At 49.0% G+C, this 21,061-nt stretch overlaps 1 protein-coding gene and 1 long non-coding RNA gene across 2 annotated transcripts; one reads left to right on the top strand and one right to left on the bottom strand.

Moving 5' to 3' along the window:
• Window positions 1-748: 748 nt before the first annotated feature.
• Window positions 749-11,982, bottom strand: LOC135319752 (uncharacterized). Its single transcript, XR_010378602.1, has 3 exons — window positions 11,779-11,982; window positions 5,520-5,609; window positions 749-4,043 (listed from the first exon to the last, which is right to left on the bottom strand). It is a non-coding gene; the product is annotated as an uncharacterized LOC135319752 (long non-coding RNA).
• A 73-nt stretch (window positions 11,983-12,055) lies between these two features.
• HPD (4-hydroxyphenylpyruvate dioxygenase) lies at window positions 12,056-20,605 on the top strand. The gene is made up of 14 exons (XM_031442625.2): window positions 12,056-12,219; window positions 12,332-12,358; window positions 12,866-12,928; window positions 13,292-13,396; window positions 13,964-14,006; window positions 14,197-14,279; window positions 15,229-15,318; window positions 16,233-16,336; window positions 16,739-16,816; window positions 17,348-17,510; window positions 17,646-17,717; window positions 18,398-18,520; window positions 20,052-20,168; window positions 20,243-20,605. The coding sequence occupies exons 1-14, from the start codon at window positions 12,217-12,219 to the stop codon at window positions 20,333-20,335; spliced, it is 1,164 nt and encodes a 387-aa protein (XP_031298485.2). The 5' UTR covers window positions 12,056-12,216; the 3' UTR covers window positions 20,336-20,605.
• The last annotated feature ends 456 nt before the right edge of the window (window positions 20,606-21,061 follow it).

Raw genomic sequence — 21,061 nt, 5'->3', positions numbered from 1 at the left:
ACAGGTGCCCCGGAATATTTTGCACTGAAAAGGCCACACCATCACGTATGTAGTGGTCAAACATGTTTGCCCTGAATACAATCATGAAAAACAAACAGACAAACCCAAACTGAGGGACATTCTTCAAAACTACTGGCCTGAACTCTTCAAAAAGGTTGTTATTGTGAAACACACACACAGAAGCTAGGCAATCACCTAGAGTAAAAAGAAGACTAAAGAGACACAACAATTAAATGCAATGTGTGATCCTTGAGTGTATCTTGGTTCCCTTCAAAAAAAAGCTACAAAGGACATCCTTAGGATAACTGGGGACACTGAATATGAATAACATAGTATCAATGTTAAATTTCCTTATTTTAATACTTGTGGTTATTTAAGCCAATGTCCTTACAAATGCACCCTGTAGTATTTAGGAGCAAGAGAAGCAACTTACTTTCAAATGGTTCAGAAAAAAATCCTTATATATATTTGCAGACAAGAGAACAAAATGGTAAATGTGACAAAGTATAAATACTTGGTGACTTTGGGTGAAACATGCAGGAACATTCTTTTTACTGTCATTGCAACTTTTCTGTAAGTTTGAAATTATTTCAAAATAAAAAGTTGCTAAAATAATCTTTATACAGAAAAAGAAGAACCAATTAAATTAGGCTTCCTATATTTTGTTCAATTATTTCTTTTAAATAAACTAACATTTCTAACATTGATGCAAAAAAAAAAAAAAGAAACGAAAGAGAGACACAATAACTAAATTGCAATACACAATCCTTGATGGAATTTCTTTAATTAAAAGTAGCAGCTTTAAAAGACATTATTGGGACAACTGGTGAAATTTGAATATGGACTTGTATTATAGTCAATCGATGTTAAATTTCCTCAGTAAGATTATGGTATTGTGATTACATAAGAGAGTCTTCTTATTCAAAGGAGATAAATGTTACAATATTTCAAGGTACAGCATCCTGATTTCTGCAACAAATTTGCAAGTGGTTGGGTTGGTAGGGGAAGTAATACATACACAGATACATGTATATATAAAGAGAGACAGAGACCAAGAGAGAAAAAGAGAGAAAGGCAAAATGTAACAATAGGTAACTCTATATGATGGTACATGGATGTTCATGGAAACTATTTTGCAACTCTTGTGAGGTTTGAAATTTTTCCAAATACAAAGGGTGGGGAGAAGATTCTCACCTATGCAGTGGGAAACCAGAGCTATTGTTAAAGTCACTATATTATGTTGTTATTATAATGAACCTAAATCCTGTCCCTTCTACTGCCTTCATAGCTCTCAAAGCCATTCCATCACCCCCACTTCTGCTCTCATGCCACCACCCCAATCTCTTTTCAGATGGCAGAGGCCTCTGAACTTGTCTCTACTTCCAGTTGACCCTTTCAGCCTCTCCACACAGCAGCCAGAATAACCTACCCAAAGAATAGCATTATTACCCTGCTGCTTAAAAGGTTTCGATGACTTTCCAGCACCTTCTCTTATCCTTCTGCTACTTGCTTGCCTCTTGATCCCTGCGCACACGCACACATGCACACACTACCACACACCCCTTATTTCCAGCCACACTGAATTTCTAGCAGTTTCTGGCACATTTATTGCTCGGTCTCTCTCAGCAACAGGTCTTGGCACCTGCTCCTCCCTTCTCTAGGTGACACCACCTCCAGCCAAGCTGATTTCAGCTCCTCCTTCAAGCTCCATCCAGCATAAACATTACCTCTCCTGGGAATCATTCTCTGACCTGCCCCAAAGCCGGACTGTTTACTGTACTTTTCATCTGTGTGGTAAATGCACCTGTACGTGTGTGTAACGCACTGGGGACTCAGAGGATATGGACAGATGCTTATCTTTAGATGTTTGACTGAGTATTTAAGTGAGGATTCTCAGGTAACAGACAGAAGAGCCTGCTCCTTCCCCATTCTGGTTATGCAGGTTTGTCTTACCTGCAGTGGCCACTGGCAGCCAACATAGGCTTGGTTTTACAAAGCTGCCAAGATCTAGAACTTAAATTGTTTGCCTTTTCAAAATATCCATGTCTTTCATTGTCATTTCAGAACAAGGAGACCAGGAAATATGGAATGGGGAAGTGGAGCCAGGGGGACGAGAGCTCCCCTCAGGACCTGGGCGGGGCATGACCCTACTGCCTGCTTTAAGGACCCTGCAAACCTTCCACATTTCCCCTCTGCCCTGACCTTGGAGCCAGGCAAACTGGCAAGCCAATTACTCACAGTACCTGCATCTATAAAGCAAGAGACTGGACTCCAAGGTCTACATTTGTGACCAGTCTATGTGAGTTGGCTCACTGAGAGTTTTTAAGAATTTTAAATTAGGCGTTGAATCAGTTCAGAGCCCCATCATGAAACAGCTGGCACACTCAGGATAGTTAAGGGACATTTGATAAAAATGCTGTTTACAGAGACATGGGCAAGTTTGAGAGAGCAAATAAGGGATGATGAAAACGTCTAGGACTGGCAACCCTAGGGGTGGGGTATCACCCCCAGACCTAAAGGGCCAAGGGGAGGGAGCAGTTTGGGATCCTCAAGAGGGTCATAGCCACCCACAGGAGTGTGGCCTTCGGAAGAACACAGCTGCTACTAAAACAACGTCTGGCAGAGAGGGAGCCCCTCTTCTCTCCTCTCATCTGCCAGAGCCTCTGGTGGCCTGAGAGCAAAGGGCTTGGGGCGCACAGTAGGGCAAGGAGGGAAGAGCCTGGGAGGGGCACACAGAATCTCCAGCACAGAGGCCAATATTCAAACATTTGGTAAGTAAGATGCAGAGACCCACATAGTGTGTGATATGATTTTTATACAACAAAGTCAATTCCCCCTTATACGTGCCTATAATATGCTTGCATATCTGAGCAGATTAAATAAGTGTGGTCAGTTTGCAAAAATTCAGAAGCTGTATACCATTTGTACTTTTCCATGTGTATTAATCTTTGATAAAAATACTTTCCCCTAATATTAAAAAATACATACAATAATAAAGAAAATTTTAGAACCAATACACTTTTTTAATTGAGAAGAGAGTCCCATAACCTAAAATTAACCATTTTTAAGTGAACAGTTTACCTAGTGCCTTCACAATGTTGTGCAGCCACCATCTCTATCTAGTTCTAAAACTTTTTCCTCACCCCAAAAGGAAACCAATACCTATTCGCAGTCACTGTCCATTCCTCCCTCCTCCCAGCCTCTGGAAACCGCCAGTCTGCATTCTGTCTCTATGGATTTACCTATTCTGGTTATTTTCTATAAATGGAATTAAAACCAAAAGAATTTTTAAATCAATGGATTTCACATCAAAATTCAGATTTCCAGCTTCTCTTGAACAAAACCTGGCCAAACCAGGCCCACATCCCCACAGGTAATAGCTGGCTGGAACTGATTACTCATTGCCCTGTTGACAAACGTGAGTGTACAACTCCACAATCCCATCAGCTCTTCTCTCTTCTGGGTCACTCTCCTGGCTTCTGGAGCATTTGGGTTTCAAGTCCCAGGACTACTGACTTCTCAGATCCCTCTCATTTATAAAAATCTGGAAAGTCTCCAGAGGTACTCTAGAGAGAAACTTGGACTGGGAGTAGGAGGAATGAATCCCAACTCTACCACTTACTAGTATGAAACACTTAGCTTCCCTGAGCCTCAGTTTCCTTAACTGTAAAATGGGTATAATAACCTCATAGGGCTGTTATATTAAATGTAAAGCATTGGAAACATAGTCACTCCTATCCCTGAAGGTAACAGAGACTCATAGCAGCTCTCCTTGATATTCAGAAATGGAAAAAGGAGGTTCAGAGAGGTTAAGCAATGTATTTGAAGGCAACACAGCAAACCAGAGATGAAATCTAACCCCCCTGTTGCCCTGGTGAAGAATGAAAACGCTCTGTACTGAAGGGTGGCAGTTGTCAAAAAGTTTAGGGACTTTGGATGGTGGAGATGCAGGCTCAGTCGGCAAGGGATCAATGGTTGATCTTGAGTAACTTCACCCTGGGCTTATGCAAGTAATGGAGCGACTGACGTGATAGTAGTTTGACCTGAGAGGAAAGAGAAAACCCCTTTAATGTGCCTGGGCCTTGATGTCATAGCAGCTGGTCAACCTCCATGGCCACTGACCTCCTCTGCCCATTCCTCAGTCAGGGGCCTCCCACCCCCTCAACCTCAGGCAACCAGAGCAGTGGAGGAGGAGAGACCACCGTGAATTCTTCAGGAAGTTTGCAAACCATTTCTTTGTTTAAACATCAGATTACTTAAAATTAAATTATGTATATTAAAAATTCATATTAAAAGCAGCAAAAAATTAATATAAACTTAAAACGAAATAAACTGTAATGAAAACACAGGTAACAAATGATCAAATCTCATCACTTCCTAATTGTTTTACTACATTTTAATGCTACCAATACTTTTGTCTATTTTATCTGTGTGCTGTTACTGCACGGATTGTTCTCAACTCCAAGCTCAGTGATCTTAGGTTAACAGGTTAAAATTGGCCATGGGAAGTATTTACACCACAGAATTCAGCAAATGCTACAAACCAAGGCTTGTTTTATTGATTGTCTAGGGCAAGGGCGGACAAACTATCAGCCTTTTGTCCAAATATGGACCTTGGTCTCTTTTTAACTCACCACCTGTTTTTGCAAATAGTTTTGTAAATAAAGTTTTATTGGCACACAGCCATGCCAATTCATTTATGTACTGCCTCTGGCTGCTTTGGGGCTACAATTGTAGAATTAAAGTGTTTCATCAGACTATGTGGCCCTCAAAGCCTGAAATATTTATTATCTAGCTCTTTATTGGAAATGCTGGCCAGGACTTGCTTTAGACTTTAAAACTGATAAAGTTTGGATTGCAGCCTTCACAGACACATTCCCCCAGTGGATGTTAAGCTCCTTGAAACCTTGAAAAGAGGGGCTGGTTTTATGTTTGGACAGCAGCAACATAGTCTGGGTCTAAGTTTGGGCTCTGGTTTTGTAAACACAGTGGACAGTTGATTATTTGGGCAAGTCTTCACCTTCCTGAGTCTCAGTTTCCCCATCTGTAAAATGGGAGAAACAATGGTGCATTGAGAAGAAAAAAAACCACCAGTGCTTGAGAGTGGCATACTGAGTGGGGAGAGCCAGGGGGCACTGTGTACCCTAGAAGCAGGTGGTAAGGATTATCATGGAATGGGTTCTCCAGAAGCAGAGGCTGAGACAGAGCTTGGGGTGCAAGATGTTTTTAGGGATCCACATCGGGGAAATGAAGGGGGGAAGCCAGATTGGAGAGGAGGAGCAGTCCACAGTAGAGGCCCAACAGGCCTTGGCCAACCACAACAGGTGGTTCTGAAGACAGACTTGCTGGTCAGCTGTCCCCCACTGGGCCACAATGGCCACCTGTCCACCCCTGCCACACTCAGCCACCTCATGTGGGCTTCCCCGAGGACAAGGTGGCCTCCGGCAAAGTCTGAGTGAGCAGCTGTGGCAGACCCCCTTGGAGATGATGACCAGCCACCCCCACCCCCACCCATGCACCTGGGCAGCTGGGCAGCGCATCCTTTTCCTTGAAGGGAGGTGGAGCAGAATATCTCCACACCTACCACAGGGTGCATCATCCGTAGAGAACTGTAAAACAATAATAAAAACTGCTAAAAGTCCGTTGAATTTATTTTATCATTTTGTGCCAGTAAATCTAAACAATGTCAATGCCAGTTGCTGAATAAACAACTCCCCCTGCCCTCCCCGCCACCTTGGTGCCTGATATTGAACAAGTGCTCATAGATAGGGCTGTGGTTGCTACTTTTTATTCTTTTTTTTTTTTTTTAATAGAGACACTGGGGATTGAACCCAGGACCTAGTGCATGCTAAGCACGTGCTCTGCCACTGAGCTGTACCCTCCCCGCATTCTTATTCTTGTTCTTATTGTGTTAGGATTAGTGGTTGTAAATACCAGAAACCCAACCCAAAGGCACTTAAGCAAAAGAGGGAAAATTTTGGCTCACCCAGAAGCAGCCCTGAAACAGTCACTCAGTCACCAGGAATCTGCCTGTCTCCTCTCATCTCCGCTTCCTCTGTGCTGGTTTTACACCAGGCACATTTGCCCTCTGTAGAGTCAGACATGCCACCACAGAGCCACTCAATGACCTCAGCAAACCCAGAGCTCAGAGAGGGGCTCTTTATCAAGTAAAAATCCTGGGGCAAACCCACGTTGGCCAGCTCTGGTCAGGCACCCAAACCTGCACCAATGACAGGGATTCTCATTGGCCAGTCCTGGCTTATATGCCCTCCGCAAACTACATGGACAGAGAACAGGAAGGGATGGTTTCCCAAAGGAAAAGTGAGATGCTGTGGTTAGAATAAGAATGGATACTGGAAAGACAAAAGCAACAAAAATCCAGGACACTCCTCAATGCCCCAAAGCCAAGCACAGAGGACATCTTTCTGTCCTGGGCACATCAGATCCTGGGCACTCATTGCCTGCACAGTCTGGGACACTGAGCCTCAGAGAAGAGCTGGAAGTGGCCCAAATCAAAAAGTCTCCAGAGCCCAGGGATCCTGTATCCCATGCCATCAACTCTGGACCCTCCAGGCCATCACTGATGCCTGGTGATACAGCTGCCTGTCACCTCAAAACTCAGGCAAATGGGCTCTGCACCCCAGGAGATAATGACCATCCCCGCCCAGCTGGCCTTGCCTGGCTGCTCTAGCCCTGATAATAGCTGGGCACCCTGGCCAGCCCTCACACCCTCTGTTCCCCCACTGCTATTCTGGCCCTTGCAGGGGGGTCTGGGAGCCTAGCAGAGGATAGGGGAGTTCTTCTCATGGGCTTGCGCCTCTGAGTCTTCATCAGTTCTGTCTGTTTGGGGGTCTGTACTTGTAGATTCTAGGAAACAGGACACAGGACTGTTTGACTGTTTGGGAGTCCAATTTTCAAATGTAACTAAAGCCTCTTGGTTTATTTATGTCCCCCAAATATAATAAAGAATCACAAATAGGCCACTGGGCCACTGCAGTCCAAGCATGGCAGCTGTCGATAGCTGGGTTTCCTGATCCGCTTTTCCCTATGTTTAAAGTCCTGATGATGTTGCAACTCTGGCATAAAACCTTCAGTAGCTCCCCATTGCCTCAAAGATGAAGTCCAAACCCCCTAACCTGACATTCAAGACCTTCCCACATTCTGTATGACAATTAGCATAATCAGTAACCATTAGTTGAGTCCGTCATGTGCCAGGCGTCAAGCAAAGCACTCTCCATAATTTAGCTCAGATGATCTTCATAACAACCTTATGAGGGAGGTATTACTCTAATTCCCGTTGTACAGATGAGGAAACTGAGGCTCAGAGAGGTGAAGTGACTTGCCCAAGGTTGCTCAGCAGGAGCACCCACCTCTGCCTACACAAGGACTTTGCTCCTCCCTAGCCTGTCCGCAGAGCCCCCGTCCATGCCTGCAGGACTCCTCCCTCCCTCCCTCCCTCCTTTGCCCATCCTGCACCCTTGCCAGCCCAGCCCTCCCCACTCAGCCACAGGCCAAAGGGAGAGGAAGCTTCTCCAGGGACTTAGTGAGAAAGCCAAGAGGCTGGTTTTCTCCTGCTGCTTGAAAATGGACTCAGGGGTCATTTGCAAAGCATTTTCCCAAAGCAATGACAGCATGGCTGAAAGCGGCTGGCATACAGATGTTGGAGGGTCAGGTCTGGATTTAATTCTCAGTTCTGTCACTTTTTAGCCAGGTTCCTTGGACATTCCTCTAAGCCTCCACTTTCCAATCTGTAAAATGGGGGTGACAGCACTACCCCACAGAGTTGTTAGAGGATTTAACAATTAAAGGGCACAGCATCAAGTGTGCTTAGCACAATGCCTGGCACATAAAGCAAAGAGACCAGAAAATCCAAGCTGTTGTTGTTGTTGCTATTACTATTATTATTATTACTACTACTACTATTATTATTATTATTATTATTATTATTTTGAAAAAGTGCTTTGCCTCCAGAGATGACAACTCGATCACACTCCTTCAGCTGACTACCTTTTAAGTTAAAAATTAGCCCCGCTTCCTAGATACAACTCCAAAAGCACCAGTGACAACTGAAAAAGATAGATAAATCGGACTTCATCAAAATTAAAAACTTTTGTGCTGCCCATGATACCATCAAGAAAGTGAAAAGATGACCACAGAATGGGAAAAATATTTGCAAATCCTATATCTGACAGGGACTTGATTCCTGATAAAGGAATATATAAGGAACCATTACAATTCAGTAATAAAAAGAAAAAGAATACAATTAAAAAGTAGACAAAGGATGTGAATACATATTTCTCTGAGAAGACATGCAAATTAACACTAAGCACTTAAAAATCAACATCATTAGCCTTTAGGGAAATGCAAACCAGAAGCGCAGTGAGGTATCACTCAAGGGTCACATAGGTACCCACTGCACAGCACAAACCAAAATCCCAGGCTCCCAGGAGAGACGCATCAATTCAGCACAAGCCACATTGTCCAGTTTAGACCCAGTGAGTGACTGTCATCATTTCTAGGGATGGTGGAAACCTCCCAGAAATCCAAGTTCCTCAATGCCAACCAAGGCTCAACCTTGAAAGCAGACCTTCCTGCAAACAGCAGCGTCAAGCCTGCTGTGGTCACTCTTGTCTACACCACAGGGCACAGTGGAGGACGAGTCATAGAGCCTGCCTGTATAGCGGGCTCCTGGAGCCAGGCCTCTGCCAGCCAACTCAGCTGCCAGCACCGCGTGGGGATAAACTGGCGACTCAGGAACAAAGAGCAGAAACAGCCAGCCGTGCACACCCGCTGCTCTGTTACCCAACCCAGCCTGAGAGGGAGCATCTGGGAGGGGACATGGGGGCTCAGGTCCTGCAGGTCCCCCTCCCCAGCCTCTGATGGGAGAGGCACCTAAGGGTGTATCCAGAGTGTGACTGAGAAGCACAGCATTTCTGAAAGCAGAGTCCCGAGGACAGGAGGGATGAAGACACCAGCCCTGGCCAGCTGGGCCGACACCCGCCTTTGGCACCCGAGGCTGCTGCTCACATGCTTCCTTGATTCAGCAAACATTGACTCTGTGCCCAGGACACAAGCCAGGCCAGGTTCCGGGCTGGCTGCTGTGAGCACGGGGACAAGGTGTTCCTCCTCACCCGGGAGGTGGGAGGGCTGCGTTGAGCCCTCTCCCCTGGTGGAAACTTCTGGCCTGAGGGCTCCACCCTTGGCTACCTTGACTCCAGTTTTCTCAGTTGGAAACTGAGACTCAGGGGACAAGGTGGGCACTGAGGGCAGGCTGGCCCAGGAGGGCCAGATAAGGAGGTGGGATCACATCACTTGCCTCCAGATTTGCCCAGAAAACAGGGAAAAGAAGGGACAAGGTGTCTGGACTGGCAGAATGGGATCCAACTTCAGAAGCAAATGGGTCAGAGTTTGGATCTCTGCTCTTATCAGCTCAGCAACCTCGGGGACATATGTTCCCTCTCAGGGCCTTAGCTTCCCCATCTGTCTGGTGGGGATTATCAGTATCTCTCGTTTGTATACAAGGCAAGAGACGATTTAAAGTGTCAGGTCTGGAGTTAGAAAAACCTGGTTCACATTCCAGTTCTACTCTGTCACTTGCTAACTGGGCGGCCTAGGAAAGTTCTGTAACTGGCCTGGGCCCCACCCCCTGGGTTGCTGGCTAAGGCTGACCCATGGTCGGTAAGCAGCTGAACCTCTGACCTGGGGCTGGGGAGTTCTGAGAGGGCTTCCTGGAGGAGGTGGAAACTTGAGAGTGGCTTAGGGGCTGTGGCAGGTTTTGCTGAGGAAGGTGGTGAAGGGGGCTTTTCCCTGGAACAAGCCACTCTCTGCTCCCTGGTGGGGAGGGAAGGACATGGGAGGGAGGGAGGAAAGAGGGGAGGAGTGTCAGGCACCTTCTAGCTGTCAGTTTTTCTCATCTGGAAAATGAGAATGTTGGATCAAATGATCCCTGAGGTCATAACCAGCCAAAATGATCTGTTTTTCTGTATTTAAAAGAAAAAGGCCTCTGACACTAAAAATAAAAGCAACAAAAGCAAAAATAAACAAGTGGGACTACATCAAATCAAAAGGCTTCTGCACAATAAAGGAAACCATTAACAGAAAGAAAAGGCAACCTACCGAATGGGAAAGAATCTTTGCAAATCATATATCTGATAAGGGGCTGCTGTCTAAAATATGTAAAGAACTCACACAACTCAATAGCAAAAAATAGTAATAATAATAATCCAATTTAAAGATAAGCAGAAGATCTAAATAGACATTTTACAAAGAAGACATACAGATGGCTAACAGGCACAAGAAAAGATGCTCAGTATCACTAATCATCAGGAAAAAGCAAATCAAAACCACAGTGAGATACCACAGTGAGATACTCCTGTTAGAATGGCTAGTATCAAATAGACAAGAAATTATGAGTGTTAGTGAGGATGTGGAGAATAAAGAACCCTGGTGCCCTCTTGGTGGGAATGTAAATTGGTGTAGTCACTATGGAAAACAATGTGGAGATTTCTCAAAAAATTAAAAGTAGAAATATGATCCAGCAATTCCATTTCTGGGTTTTTATCTAAAGAAAACAAAAACATTAACTCAAAAAGGTATCTGTGCCCCATGTTCACTACAGCATTATTTACAATAGCCAAAGTATGGAAGCAATCTAAGTGCCCATGGATGATGGATGACTAGATAAAGAAGACGTGGTATATATACTCAGTGGAATATTATTCAGCCATAAAAAGAATGGAATGTTGCCATTTGCAACACTATGGATGGACCTGGAATTGGATGAACTTATGTTAAGTGAAATAAGTCAGACAGAGAAAGACAAATATCATTTGACCTCTCTTATACGTGGAATCTTAAAACACATACACACGTGTGCGCTCACACACACACACATCCCCCCCCAAGTTCATAGATACAGAGAACTGACCTGTGGTTGCCAGAGGCAAGGGGTGAGGAGTGGGAGAAATTAATGAACTTAAAAAAAAAATCAGGGAAAAAAACCCCTGTGAACTATTTATAATTGGGACAAACTTATTACTTTCAAAAGACAACAGCAAAAAAGGCTAATGCAGAATGTGTGGGGAGCCAAAATGCAAGAGGGGAGGGGGTAGTCATACAGTCATGGGCCGAGACTGCCAGCGTCAGAGGCTGGAAGGGTTTCCAGGCAGTGAGGATAATTGATAAAGTCAGTGCCCTCAGAAGAGGGCAAGATGGCTCAGTGGCAGGGTTTCTGGGGACCGAGGTGGAGCTAGAAGCACGAGGCTGGCCTGAGTCCCTCAGGTAAATGCCACAGCTGGCCAGCGGTCAATACTCCATCTTCCAGGAAAGAGAGACCAGAGGACTCAGGTGTGGGGATGCTGGGGAGAGCCCCAGGCCTTCCTCCTCCCAGGGCCACTAACTCCACCTTCCCACCGCTCTGTGGCAGCAGGGGGGGCCATCGCCCCTTTCCCAATACGCAGGCTATGGCTACGCCAACAGTCAGGCTGTTCCCCATCAGTCCCCTTCCAAAACCCCCAGAGAAACATAACTAATCATATGTTATGAAGCTTACTGTGTGCCAGGCTGTAGTCCAAAAACTTATGTTTATCTCATCTAAGCCCCTACCACACTATTATTGCTCCCATTTTACAGATGGTGGGAAGACTGAGGCTTGGAGGGGTTCGGTAACTTTCCCCAGCCACATAGCATGTAGCAACTCCAGGATTCAAACCCCCACACCCATGTCTCTAACCACTATGAAACACAACCTTTTCACCTAAATGTAAACCACACACTTACTATGCAAACAGGACTTCAAGACCAGTTCTTAATCTCCCCTCAAATTCTCTCTTCATAAGAATTCTGGAGCCACTTCTGCACCTATGCTGGCCTTGGCTTCTGAACTTTGGATTCTGCAGGGCAGAGATCACAATCCCAGCCCAGGGTCCTGGAAAGAATGTGCCCTTGGCTTCTGGCCCTGGGTCTGCCCACCACTGGCTGATGGCCTTGGGAGAGTCACTCCCCTTCTCTGGGCCTGACAGCGTCACCCTGTCCAATGAGGCCGCAGCTGGATCAGAGGCTTCCAGGCCTAGGAGCTCTCAGGATCAGCTCCTACCCCAGGGAAGGCCAGGAGGCCAGAGGCGGGACCTGATGGATGTTAAATACTTCTGTCCAACATCCTGCTGGCCTTTTTGTCCGTCCCAGTCTTCCCAGCAAGAAGTTTGACCAAGATCAGTCATGGTAAGTGCCTGGGGCCATGGCAGCCTCCCCCCTGGTACAAATGTGCAGTGAGACTTCCAGAAGCACCTGTGTCCAAGCTTCCACCTCTCACTGTCCTTTCTTTTCTCCTTAGACGACTTACAGCGACAAAGGAGAGAAGGTAAGCAGGAGGGGAAATGTGGGGTCAGGGACCCAGGAGACTGGGATGTCAGCAAAGAGCTGAAGAGAAGTAACTACAGTGGGTGTGTGAAGCCCAGGATACACCTTCAAGTTCATGTCTGCCCCTCGGCCATGTCTAGACCGAGCTGGACTCAACCTTGCCTTCCTAAGAAAAAATTTTCTCTCTTCTTAAACTTTTGCCAATCTCTTAATCCTGTCTGGAAGTTCTTTTTAAGGTCTAATTTAAATCTGTGTTGCTGTAACACAAGGTTATGTCCCCCTATGAAACCTGGGCAAGCCTACCAATCCTCAGCCCACAGGAGCTCAATTTCTATATGAGAAATCTCTACTGAGGCTTGGCAAGGCTGAGCGGGGCGGTGGGATCGGCTTCTCCTTAGTTCTGAGATTGAGTCTGGGACAAGGGCCGTGGCCAGGCGACACTTCTCCACCCTCACTTTTCTAGACCTACTTCCAGAGACTCAGCCTGGCCCCTTCTCTCCCTCTGCAGCCCGAGAGAGGCCGATTCCTCCACTTCCACTCCGTGACCTTCTGGGTTGGCAACGCCAAGCAGGTAGAAGCCGGGGCGAGGCATTGGAAATGGGCAGAGGGCAGGCAAGAGGGGCTGCTGGACAAGGGCAAGCCTCCAGCCGGTTCTGTGATTGGCCCCTGGGAGGGGAGGATCGGGGCCAGTGTTGGGACTGTTCCAGGAAGGACAGCCACTCTTTGGATCCTAGTTACACAATCGGGGCCGCAGACCCCAGCGGGAAACTCCCCTGAGATCAGAATGGGCCAGGGAGCAGCCTTTCTTCCCAGGAGGGACTCTGCACCTGGGGCAATGGGGCACACAGGCTGAGAGGACTGGGGGCTCTTAGCTTGGGGTCCCCCAGGCTGGCCCTCCGACCCTCACGGACCCAGCTGCAACTCTGTGATTCAGGCTGCCTCGTACTACTGCAGCAAGATGGGCTTTGAACCCTTAGCCTACAAGGGCCTGGAGACACGTTCCCGGGATGTGGTGAGCCACGTGATCAAGCAAGGAAAGGTGAGTCCCCCCACGCCAGGAACCCCCAAGCATCTACTGCCAGTTGCAGAGACCAGGGGGCCCTTCCTCCAGGCAGCCAGTCCTCTGCCAGCGGGCCTGGTGTGGCTAGGGGAGCAGGCGCTGAGTTCAGCCCCCACTGGGCCCTCCCCCCCGGCATCTTTGTACACATGCAATAGGTAGTTTGGTCTCCTTCTTGGCCCTGCCCAACACTGGCCTCAGAGATGTTCAGGGAAAGTTGGCAAAGGCCTCAAACCTCAGAGCTGGAAGTCTGGGCAGTGCCCTGGTCCAGGATCCCTGCAGCTCTTCCCCGTGGGGAGGCCTGACTAGCAGCTCACCCCAGGACCCCAGGAGGGTCTGGTACAGGAGAAGCCCCCATCCCTCAGGGCCAGGGGGAAGCTAAGGCAGCGAAGGGACAGGAACCCCGGTTCAAGAGTCCTGCCTGGCTGGGAGGGTGAATGTGGTCCTGATGGGATGTCTCACTGGTGGGCAGGGAGGAGGGCACGGGGCTGCCCCTCCACAAGCTCACCAGAGCCACCAGCCACGCCTCCCTCCTCCTCTGTGTCTTAGATTGTGTTTGTCTTCTCCTCTGCCCTCAACCCGTGGAACAAAGGTGAGGGGGCCCCAGAGGGTTTGGGTGCCAGCGGGTGAAGACGTGATCTTTGGAGAGGGGTCAGGGACACATGGGTGGGTCAGGGTTCAGGGAGGGGGTCTCAGCCTAGAATGAGATGGAGCCCAGAAGGCTGAGAGTACAGTTGAGGGGCCATGACTCCAGTGCCACCCGCCTCCCCTGCTGGCCACAGAGATGGGTGACCACTTGGTGAAACATGGCGACGGAGTGAAGGACATCGCGTTCGAGGTGGAAGATTGTGACTACATCGTGCAGGTGAGACTGCACCTGGGCTGGCACGAGGACAAAGCAATAAGGCTCGGCCTGCCCTCTATCTGCCACTGGGACCCCTATCAGGCAGGGCTGGTGGACACTGCCATGCTGGAGCAATGCGCCCAGACGTTGGTGTGATACACACCTGAGTTCTGGTGACACTCTGCCCCTTACTAACCATGTGTCCTCTTCCTGAGCCTCAGTTTCCACATATGTAAAATGGAATAACCAACTATCTCACCGAAGTATTACAAAGAAGAAACTAGGTCATCATTACCATTTCTTGAGCATGACTCTGTACCAAACACTGTATTCAAGAGGCAGCTTAGAGGTTCAGAGTGTAGATTCCAAAGGCAGACTGCTGGGTCTGAGTCTTATCAGCTGTGTGACTTTGGGCAAGTGACTTAACTTCTCTGTGCCTCAGTTTCCTCATCTGTAAAAGAGACAACAACAGTGCCTTTCATGAAATGTTGTTGTGAGGATCAAAGAGGTTAATCCCTACAACAGTGCCTCACACGTGACAAGATAGATGTGCAGAAATAAGGTTTTGCTAATACACGGATCATGCTTGTAAGGCACTTGGCAGAGGGTCTGACACACAGTAGGTGCTCAATAAACGCCAGCTTGTATTCGTCTTATCCAACCACCTTTCCTACAGATGGGGAAACTGAGGACTGGAGTGGGGAAGGGCCACAGAGTGCGTTAGCCAAGGCAGGACAGACACCCCCAGCCCTACCTGGCTTGTTTCCCACAGACCCAGCTCTGGGCCTGGGCCTCAGTTTCCCGCTTGGGTGTCAAGGGCAACAGCTGAAGTTGCTGGGGTTCCTGCCGGGGGCTGGGAAAACTGGGCGAGGCTGAGGCAGAACCAGGCAGACACGATCCAGAAGGGGCAGCAGGCAAGGGCTCCCCAACGGTCCAGCACTTACGCCTTCCCACCCCATCTCCTCTGCAGAAAGCCCGGGAGCGGGGCGCCAAAATCGTGCGGGAGCCCTGGGTAGAGCAAGATAAGTTTGGGAAGGTGAAGTTTGCTGTGCTACAGACGGTGAGTTAGTTAACCTTGGTGCCCCAACCCCACCTGCTGTCGGCACCCACTGAGATGACAAGATCCCCCTCTCCCCACTCCATTATACCATCCCACCCTGTGCCTTGAAGCACAGACATTCTCCCTGGAGCTGGACCTCCTGTGTGCTTGGCCAGTGTGCGGAGAATGATGAGGGCTACCGGTCACCCCTCAGGCTTCCCTTCCTCCCCAGCAGGGGTTGATGGTTTGGGAAGGCAGCCTCAGGCAGGGGCTCTGAAGGAAGGAGGAGATGAGTGGGTCTGGGGAAACTCCGCCCTGCTCAAGCTGTGTGACTTTGGGTGAATCACTTCACCTCTCTGTGTCTTCATTTAAATGAGCAAGGGACCACCTGTGTGGTCCATCTGTTGACATGCCACAAGCTACTTAACCTTTCTGTGCCCATTTCTTCAGCTAGACTCCCTCCCACAGTCATTTTAAGGATAAAATGAGCTTGTTCATCTACAGCCCTGAGAACAGTGCCTGGCATAAGCTAGACACTCAGCACAGGTGACCAAGTCTGTTTGGCACCTGAGTCCTATCTCCTCAAGATTAAGTACAACTTAAAGATTGTTACAGTGACTGAAAGGGCCCTTCCATCAAGTTTGATCCAATGCCCTCATCATTCCATTCAGTCAACACATTTAAACTAAGCACCTACTATGCGCTAGGACCCCACGCTCTCCACCCTCACAGAGCTTATGGTCCCGGGGGGCAGGCAGACTGTCAAAAAATCCCCAAATGTCAGATTGCAGTCATTTCAGAAAGGGGACTTGACTTGCCCAAGATCACACCTGGATAGGGTCAGGTTTGGGTTGGTCAGGTCAGGGCTCCGTCGGTGCCATGAAATGTGGCCTGGCCTCAGTGGGGATGGGAGCTCGGCTGTTTGCCTCCCACAGTATGGGGACACTACACACACCCTGGTGGAGAAGATGAACTACACTGGCCGGTTTCTGCCTGGATTTGAGGCCCCAGCATCCACGGACCCCCTGCTTTCCAAGCTGTGAGTGCCCCTGGGGGCTGTGGTGGAAAACAATGCGTTCTTTTTCCTCCAAGCAGACTGGGCTTCTCTGAGGGAGCAGAGCATCTGGGAGCCTGCTGGGGAGCCCCTGAGAGTCCCCCGGGGTGTCTTAAAAAGGCAGCATAGAGGCTAAGGGCATAGGTTCTGGAAACAGATTGGCTCAGTTCAAATCCCAGCTGTCACTTCCTAGCTATTTAACCTTGGCAAGTTACTTTATTTCTGCATGCCTCAGTTTCTTCATCTGTAAAATGGAGCTAGTAACAGTGAGTTGATGCAAATAAAGCATCTACGAACAGCAAGGGGTTCTTGTTATTGAGGGGCTGGGGGAAGGAGAAGATTTAGGGAGTAGCCTTCTCCTCACCCCTAACCGCGTCCGTCTCCCAGGCCCAACTGCTGTCTCGAGATAATCGATCACATTGTGGGAAACCAGCCTGATCAGGAGATGCTCTCTGCCTCAGAATGGTGAGTCCCTGGCCCAGGCCCTTCTCACACGGGGGACAGGCCTGCTCCCAATCTTGTGGGGAAATATAGCCCAAGGTCGGGGGAGGTTAGTCTGAGGTCACCGATTCATCTGTTCCCTGTAAAACCGTCACCATGGAGACCAGAGGATTTAAGGCCCAAAGTGACCCACAGGTCCTCCCCCTGAGGAACCTTGGGGAATCTGCACAGGGGTGTCACAGTCCAGGGAGGCTGGGAGGAAGGCCGTCACCACCCAAAGAGCACCCCTATGCAAACTAGGAGCAAGTGCCCCTTCTCAAAGTACCTCCATCTGCTGGAGTGTTTCCATATATACAGATCTTGTTACCAGATGCTTTACTACGACTTGAAGGAAAATTGTCATAATAAAGGTATAAATCTATGATGTGTGTGATATGAAAGGTGGTTCCCTCCTGGAGCCTGTTCCGGGAACAAATTCTGGAAGGTGGAGTAGGGTTGGAGGCCCAGTCGCAGGCCAGCACTCAGAGTTAGCGTGCCCCTCCGGCCACCCCACAGGTACCTGAAGAACCTGCAGTTTCATCGTTTCTGGTCCGTGGATGACACACAGGTACACACGGAGTACAGCTCTCTGCGGTCCATCGTGGTGGCCAATTACGAGGAATGCATCAAGATGCCCATTAACGAGCCAGCACCGGGCAGGAAGAAGTCCCAGATCCAGGTGGGGCCTTCCCTGCGCTCCGGGGACCTTGGCTGGGGAAGAAGGAAGCAGGGAAGAGGTTGGAAGGCTCTCACAGGGGCAGGGGTGTGGGTGATGGTGGCCACTGATGGTGGATTCTTTGCTTCCCTCCCGCAGGAATATGTGGACTATAACGGGGGTGCTGGGGTCCAGCACATTGCACTCAACACCCAAGACATCATCACAGCGGTTAGAAGCCCATTCCTGGTCCTAATTCATCTCCCATTCAGCTCCAGAGCCAAACTCTGCAAAACAGAGTCAGGGGCTTGGGGGTGGGGGTGGCAAGTGGCAGTCCTGGGACCCCTTCACCAGCCCAGATGGCCCACAGGGCTCCCTGACACTGGCTCCTGCCACTCTGGTGCAGGGGCCTTCCCACCCCAGAAAGTTCAGTCTCTCTGCTCCGGAAGTAGCAGGCGCCAGAGTACCAGGAAGCCTCAATTCTAGACCCAGGTCTTCCAGGGACTTCCTGTGTGTCTCTGGGAGATTCAGCCCTCTCTCTGGGCTTCAGTTGCCTCACCTTAAAAATGAGGATATTAAGCTAAAGATCCATTAGGTCTTTTCAGCCAAATTAAATGTCCTGAGTCTACTTCCAGGTGTCTCAAAAGATTACTGCGTGGACACAATGAGGCAGTACATAAAAGTGCTTGAAGCAGGCACATAGTGAGGCTCCATAAATGTTAGTGATCGCTGTTCTCCTAATGGGACCCACAAGGCCCAGCAGAGGAAGGGGATGAAGTCACACCACATCCTGGCAGTTGGGGGCAGCAGGGACAGGGCCCCTGCCTCCTCCTGGCCCAACACTTCCACCTGGCTGGAGTTGCTGAGTGTGGAGAGAGGAGGAGGCTGACTTTGACCCTGCTCTGAGACAGATTCGCCACTTGAGAGAGAGAGGCATGGAATTCTTGGCTGTTCCGTCCACATACTACAAACAACTGCGGGAGAAGCTCAAGTCGGCCAAGATCCGGGTGAAGGAGAATATTGATGTCCTGGAGGTGAGGCCGAGAGCAGGATCCTTGCTCAACTGAGGAGGACGAACCCTGAGTTCCACCTTACCTCACAAATGTTGTCTAAACCTCTATCAAGACCAAGGCATCATCAGCCACTGGGACACAGAGGGGCGGGATTCAGGCCAGGTCCCTGCCATCATGGGACTTGCATTCTAGTGAGGAGACACATGATACAAATACCATCAGAGAGAGTGCACACTGGTGCGGTGCAGAAACTTAAAACAGGCTATGACAGAGAGTGACCGAGGGCTACTACTCAGGAGGTAGTCAGAGAAGGCCTCTCTGAGGTGACCTTCCAGTGAAATCTAGATGATGAGAGACTGGCTGTGTGAAGGGCTGGGGAAAGAGCAGTCCTGGCAGAGGGAACAGCAGGTGCAAGGGTCCTGAGGCAGGAGCAAGCTCTGAGTATCTGAGAAACAGAAAGAAGGTCAGAGTGGATAAAAGGAAATATTTGAGGAGTGGCCCAGCTCCTCTGGTAGGCTATTTAGGAGTTTGGATTTTGTTCTTCTGTGGCCAGAAACCACTGGAGGTTTCTTTGGCTTTGCTTTTAACTGCTTTATTGATATATAAGTTATATAACACATGTCATTTTTTAAAAACACACAATTCAGTGGGTTTTGGCTATTCATTCACTATATTATGCAACCATGACCAAAATCAATTTTAGAACATTTTCATCATTCTAAAAAGAAACCTCACACCTCTTAGCCAACATCTCTCAACCCCTCCATTCTATTGCCTTACCCTCAACCCTAGGCAACTTCTGATCTGCCCCTACAGAGTTGATTTTCTGAACATGTCATATAAATGGAATCATACAATATGCAATCTTTTGTGACTGGCTTCTTTCACTTAGCTTCATGTTTTCAAGGTTAAATGCATCAGTACTTCATTCTTTTTTACAGCTGAATAATATTCCACTGGATAAATAGACCACATTTTGCTTATCCATTAATCAGTTGATGGATATTTGGGTTGTTTCCACTTTGTTGACTATTGTGAATAATGCTGCTATGATCATTTGGGTACACGTTTTTGTGTGGACATATGTTTTAATTCTCTTGGGTAGATACCTAGGAGTGAAATTTCTGGGTCATATGGTAATTCCAACCTTTTGAGGGATCACCAGTCTGTTTTCCACAGCGGCTGCACCATTTTACATTCCCACCAGCCATGTATGAGGGTTCCAGTTTCCACTGGAGGGTTTTAAACTGGGGAGTGAGATGATCTGATTTTTGAAAGATCCTTGTCTGGGGGGAAGATGGATTGTAAGGAGGCAAGAAGCTACTGGGATGGCCCAGGTCAGCCTTGATGGTAGTTTACAAAGGGGCTGTGGCAGAGGGTGGTAATAGGACAACTTGGGGATCTATTTGGAGCTGTCTGGAACTGCCAGAGAAAGGGATCTTGGCTTTGGGGGTGCAGGAGCCCCCACGGCCTTTCTAAGGATGCCATCATTTTAGGCTAGAGTGGCAGGCCAGCCCCACCCCCTTACCTTAGTCTTCTGTCTCCCACCTAGGAGCTGAAAATTCTAGTGGACTACGACGAGAAAGGCTACCTCCTGCAGATCTTCACGAAGCCCATGCAGGACCGACCCACGCTCTTCCTGGAAGTCATTCAACGCCACAACCACCAGGTACCACGAAGTACAGACTGTCCCCAATGTCTGGCTTTCTGGGCCGGTAGCTCACCTCCTTTCTCCCGCTCCAGGGTTTTGGAGCCGGCAACTTCAACTCACTGTTCAAGGCTTTCGAGGAGGAGCAGGACCTGCGGGGCAACCTCACCGACATGGAGACCAGCTGAGTCGTGCAGGCTCCACCGGCCCGCCTGACCCACCAAGGCCCCTCCCACCTGCAGACGCAAGGTGGGCCACGCCCCCGGCCGGGAACACGCCCACTCCACAGGCCCTGAATGGCGAGCCCCCATTGGCCATTTGCCTTAGACTCCGCCCACGAGGCATCGCCCGGTCCTAAAACTCCGCCCACCTCCTGACCACGCCCCCTCGGCTGGGGCACTCCCTCTCCTGCGCTTCGGAATAAAGGGGACCCCAGGTCCAAGGCCGTCGGTGTCCAAGTGTTTGTGCTGGACTGGAGCAGTGACGCCTTTTGGCCGCGAGGGGGAGCTCAGAGCAACAGCGCTACAGGGGGCGTCCCTGCTAGGGGTTCGGAGGCTGCGGGATCGGAGAAGGCTCGCTGCGCAAGCACTGTGCTAAGTAGGACGGCGCGGGTCCAGGGTATTTCTGGAATCAAGGAGTGCAGAGGGCTTACACCCTGGAGGGAAATACAGACAATGTTGTTTCGCAGAGTGGTAAAGCTATTAAGAAAATAAAGCAGGTGATGAGATGGTGTGGAGGTGAAGATGGGCGGGGGCTGGAAGGAAGGCCCCTCTGGGAGGTGACATTTGGGAGCCAGCCAAGGTGAAACCTGGGGAAAGAGCATCAGAGGAGGAGGGTACGGCAAGGATAAAGGCCCTAAGGTGGGACAAAGCTTGGCAACATCCTGTCTGATGGTGCTATGTTCTCTACTTTGC

This window comes from Camelus dromedarius, chromosome 31 (genome assembly GCF_036321535.1).
Source record: "Camelus dromedarius isolate mCamDro1 chromosome 31, mCamDro1.pat, whole genome shotgun sequence".
NCBI classification, from domain to species: domain Eukaryota; kingdom Metazoa; phylum Chordata; class Mammalia; order Artiodactyla; family Camelidae; genus Camelus; species Camelus dromedarius.
The sequence above is the reverse complement of the archived record's forward strand: the minus strand, read 5'-3'. Positions and strand labels throughout refer to the sequence as shown.

Coding starts and splice junctions, on each gene's coding strand:
- HPD (XM_031442625.2), top strand. Junction 14,007..14,196: donor CCTCAACCCGTGGAACAAAG/GTGAGGGGGCCC, acceptor TGCTGGCCACAG/AGATGGGTGACCACTTGGTG. Junction 20,169..20,242: donor TTCAACGCCACAACCACCAG/GTACCACGAAGT, acceptor CTCCCGCTCCAG/GGTTTTGGAGCCGGCAACTT.